This window comes from Cornus florida, unplaced genomic scaffold (genome assembly GCF_030987335.1).
Source record: "Cornus florida cultivar Cherokee Brave unplaced genomic scaffold, ASM3098733v1 CherokeeBrave_3.0.0_Hap2_Chr04, whole genome shotgun sequence".
Classification (NCBI taxonomy): Eukaryota; Viridiplantae; Streptophyta; class Magnoliopsida; order Cornales; family Cornaceae; genus Cornus; species Cornus florida.
The window spans coordinates 7118703-7123778 of NW_026775574.1; the positions used below are offsets into that span (position 1 = coordinate 7118703).

Here is a 5076-nt window from a genome sequence, read left to right on the forward strand (position 1 = left end):
ACAAATAATATAGAAGTAGAAGGTAAGAGACATACACACTTTATTTTATGCACCTTATATATCCCTCTAATTCATGTTTGTTAATATTGTTTATGTTTATCGATTGTATAAATTTACTTATATAATTATTGTTCACAGATGTCAATTTTATAAATGTTAAAACGACGTTTATGATTATTATTATTATTTGCATGAGAAAACATAAAGTTTAGAAGCAAAACAAACATCATTCTTTATGGCTTTAGATAACCAAGAGGGCTACATTCCACTAAATATCAATAGTTTTTTGAGGAACACACCATTTGCAACCTTGTTAGAAGATAATTGGACACTTCATAAATACTTTTATTATTTGTTTAAAATAGGTGTTGAATTTTTTAAAAACAATTTAAATTTAACAAACATGTTTTTCTATTTTTTTTTTTTTAAATAAGATAAACATTTTTACGTTATCAAACAATGTATGTGTTTATTGATAAACATAAGTTACACATAAACAATCGTTATGTTTAGACTTAAATGATAAATAATAAACATGAACAAAAATGGTTATAAAAAAAGGCCTTAGTGTTTTATACATATTTTTGTAACGAAGACATTGTAGCGATGAAAGTACAAAAAAGGAAATATATATTTTTTTAACAAAAATGACCTCATTATATTTGTCAAACTTACAACACTTTTTTACCAAAATGTTTTTGTATTTTTATTTCAAAAAATCATACATCAAACTTTAAGTTATCAAACACTACCAAACATAGGGGCGGAGGGAGGGGTGGGCCAGCAGGGGCCTGGCCCCCCCAAAAAAAAAAAAAAATTATTAGTATACACATAAAAAAAAATACATATATATATTTTAGTACACTGGCCCCCCCACCCCTCTTGCCTTGCCCTAACCCTTTTTTCTTTACCTTCTCCTCCGTTGAGACTGTTTGTAGGAATTGATGACTTCATTGAATTGGTACACTACTTAGCCTCTTGATCTTCACATTTTCCGATTTATCTCTTCGTCAGATTCTCGAATCATGATTGATTACCTGGTAATTCCAATTTCCACAGAGAACTCACATCCATTATAATTTATTCTGTTATTTTTTCCTTTTCAATTGATACTTCGATAGTGTTTCTGTTTTACGTAACCGTTTACTGGCCCGTTTGTTCAATATTTTTCGAATCTTGTCTGGTATACAAATTTTTCATAGCTATTTCATCAAAGTCTAGGGCAGTAGGGCGTTGTTCACTTGTTCTTAACGCACAATCTTGATGTTTGCTTTGTTGAATTCATGTATTCTGCCTCTTATTTGTAGTTAAATGACAGCATTAGTCAGCATATATAGATAAAATGAAGGAGTTTAAATGTTTAATCGGACCCACTGTGGGACTTTGAGATTGTTTTGGACTTAAGTCTTGAATTGCTTTATTGTCCACTGTCCACAAATCTTACTTTATTAAATTATTGTCCACTGACCACTGTCCACAAATTTTGTTATTTCTCTTACCAACTCTATTATCCACTGTTCACAAATCTTGCTTTATTGTCCACTGTCCACAAATTTTGGAAGCAATTTTATTATTTCTCTTACCAATTTCTCGATGGTACTGATGTTTATAACTTTTTACGTCTCATGAGTAAAACTGCGTAATATTCCGAGAGAAACTATCACGGACTGACACGAAGGCTTTGAAAATCTTAATTGGTACACACTTTTTTCTTCTAAAACTTATCTTTTCCTATTTTTTCTGAAATTCACTTGAAATTAGTCATGTAACTGTTGCTATATATACAAATTCTAAGCTCACTTCACAGGCGAACAATTTATTTTTTAGACATTTCACAAGCACACAATTTATTTTTTAGACACTGCACAGATGCACAATTGTGGGTGATAACTTTTTTATATTTTAAATTAGTTGTTTTATATGCAATGAGGGTGCAAAATTATTTTTACTCAATTATGCTTATTGGGAATTTAGGATTGGTGGTTTAAATTACAATGTAAAACCCTAGGTATTAAAAGTTTGTATTTGAATTACCTTCTTTAGGTACAGTGTTATACGATGGCGAAGCCAAAAAGAACTATTGATTGTTTTTTTCAAAAAAATGATGTGCCTTCCGTGGCTTCCGCCTCTAATGTCGATGTTTCGGTTCATGATAACCAGCGTCCTTCAAAATCTTTAAGAGTTGAACATATAAAAGTTGATCATACCTTTTTAGAACATGATCCAGGATTACATCATCAAATATGGGATTATCTTGTTGATGAACGTGATGAAGTTTGACGAGCTTATATCAATGCGAAACCATATCAAATTGTGCTTTCAGTATATCCGCTTTCTAGATCGGAAAAGCATCGTCGTCGATTTCAATCATCTTGGTTTAAATTATTTCCTACCTGGTTAGAGTATTCTCCTTCAAAGGATGCTGCATATTGCTTACCTTGCTTTCTTTTTGGAGCGAAACCAACGGGGCATCCTGGAACCAATGCATTTACTAGCGAAGGATTTCAAAGTTGGAAGAAAGTTAATGATGGCAATAGGTGTGCTTTCTTGAATCATGTGGGAGGAAGTCCATGTTCTGCTCATAGCATTGCTGAGAGAGCATGTAAGGACTTAATGAATCAACCTTGTCATATTGATACAGTGATGGTTAGACAAACTTCTGAACAAGTTTCAAATAATCGATTGAGATTGAAGGTCACAATTGATGCGGTCCAATGGCTTACTTATCAAGCTTGTGCTTTTAGAGGGCATGATGAATCCTTTCAATCAAGTAATCGAGACAATTTCATTGAAATGGTAAAGGCTTTTGCGTCATATAATGATGATGTCGCTAGAATTGTTCTTGAAAATGCTCCAAAAAATGCCAAATATACCTCACCACAAATTCAAAAGGAGATTTTGCATATTGTTTCTAGAAAAGTGAGAAGTAAGATTCGTGAAGATAACGGTGATGCCAAGTTTTGTATTCTTGTTGATGAAGCTCGTGATGAATTTAAAAGAGAGCAAATGGCTCTCGTTTTAAGATATGTTGATAAGGATGGTTTTTTACAAGAACGTTTTTTTGATCTTGTGCATGTCAAAGATACAACTTCATTGAATTTAAAAAAGGATCTTTGTGCCGTTCTTTCTTACTATAATCTTGATGTTCACAATCTCCGAGGTCAAGGTTATGATGGTGCTAGCAATATGCGTGGTGAATGGAATGGTTTGCAATCATTATTTCTTAATGATTGTCCTTATGCATATTATGTGCATTGCTTAGCTCACCGACTACAACTAGCATTAGTTGCCGCATCTAGAGAAGTAATCGGTGTCTATCAATTCTTTTCAAACTTGAACTTCATTATCAATAACATCGGAGCTTCTTGCAAACGAACTGATGAATTACATTCTGCTCAAGTTATGGAAATTGCCCATTTGATATATCTTGATGAACTTGAAACCAGTCGAGGAGCTAATCAGATTGGTAACTTGCAACGACCTGGAGATACTCGTTGGAGCTCCCATTTTGATTCTGTTTTGTAGTTTGATAAGATTATTTGGTCCAACATGTTCAGTTCTTAACAATCTCATTGAAGATGGATGTAATTACAAGATCCGGGGAGATGCTGATACTGCTTTTAATACTCTTAGATCATTTCAGTTTGTGTTTATTTTGCATTTGATAAAAGATATCACGGGAATAACTAATATCCTTTGTCAAGCTTTGCAACAAAAAGATGAAGACATCGTAAATGCTATGCAATTGGTTTCGAGTACAAAACAAATCATTATGATATTGAGAGAAAATGATTGGAACAAGTTATTTGATATTGTTAAATCATTTTGTGAGTGCCATAACATTGATGTGCCTGATTTGAGTGTTCCTTATACCAAAAAAATTAAGGGTCAGTCACGTCACCCACAAGAGAATATTACACTTGAGCACCACTATCGGATTGATATATTTTATGGCACAATTGATTCACAATTGCAGGAGTTGAATAACAGATTTAGTGAAAAGGCAATGAAACTTGTTACTCTCAGCTCAGCTTTGGATCCTAGAGATGGTTACAAGTTCTTTAACGTTGAAGACATTTGCACGCTTGTAGATGAATTTTATCTTCAAGATTTCACGGACCAAGAGAGGATTATGTTGACATTCCAATTGCAACATTATGAGGTTGAAATGCCTGTTCATTCATATTTGAAAAATATGTCAACGATTTCTGAACTATGTAGAGGATTAGTGGAAACAAAGAAGTCAAAAATCTACTTTTTGATTGATGGGTTGATTCGTCTTGTCTTGACTCTTCCCATTTCCACGGCAACTACAGAAAGGGCATTTTCAACTATGAAACTTGTCAAAACACAACTGCGCAACAGGATGGAGGATGAGTTTCTTGCAGATTACTTGAGTGTCAGTATTGAAAAAGAAATTGCTCAGACTTTTAGTACAGATTCAATTATGTATCATTTTCAACTATAAAAGATCGTCGAGCTCAGCTTTTGTAGTAGTTGTTTGGTCTTTCAGGTTTTTTTTTTTGTATTTATCTATGTCATATTTGACTAGATATAGACTAAGTATTATTTGGTAAACAAATTGGCCAAATTTTGGCTAAATATATTTTTGTATGCATCTAATCGATCATGAAGTACTTTTAACTTAAAATATTATTATATTATATTAGTAAAACTGTTAATACTTGGCCCCCCCTTACATTGAATCCTGGCTCCGCCCCTGACCAAACATGTTTTCAATCACTATTAAACACATTATAAAACAAATGAAAACAAAAATACAAAACGTTTTTGATTACCAAACATGCCCTAGACCTAGATCAATTTATGATGAACTTATTCAAAAAAAATTAGAGGCTTTGCTAAAATATTTAAGGGGAATGCAATACCCAAAAGAATTATATAATTCAACAATGATTTAGACTAATCTATGGAATAATAGTTATCAGCCTGACAGCCTATTTCATGTGTCAAATTAGATTTGAATTAAAAAATCATTTTTAATTTAATATTGGTAGATGAAGGACTTGTTTGTTTGTTTGCTTTTTTATAACTAAAATAACAAATTTCAATGAT

The 5076-nt window shown here is 32.5% G+C and overlaps 1 protein-coding gene across 1 annotated transcript; it reads left to right on the forward strand.

The window, feature by feature from the left end:
• The first annotated feature begins 2058 nt into the window (after positions 1–2058).
• Positions 2059–4468, forward strand: LOC132304681 (uncharacterized). The gene is made up of 3 exons (XM_059802416.1): positions 2059–2266; positions 2402–3466; positions 3558–4468. Exons 1-3 carry the CDS (start codon positions 2059–2061, stop codon positions 4466–4468), a joined length of 2184 nt encoding a protein of 727 aa, XP_059658399.1.
• Positions 4469–5076: the final 608 nt, after the last annotated feature.

Excerpts from the sequence above, each read along its gene's own strand:
- LOC132304681 (XM_059802416.1), top strand. The coding sequence starts at position 2,059 with ATGGCGAAGCCAAAAAGAACTATTGATTGTTTTTTTCAAAAAAATGAT. Across the intron at positions 2,267-2,401 it reads GGATTATCTTGTTGATGAAC|AGTATTCTCCTTCAAAGGAT; the intron begins GTGATGAAGTTT and ends CTACCTGGTTAG. Across the intron at positions 3,467-3,557 it reads TCGAGGAGCTAATCAGATTG|TTCTTAACAATCTCATTGAA; the intron begins GTAACTTGCAAC and ends CAACATGTTCAG.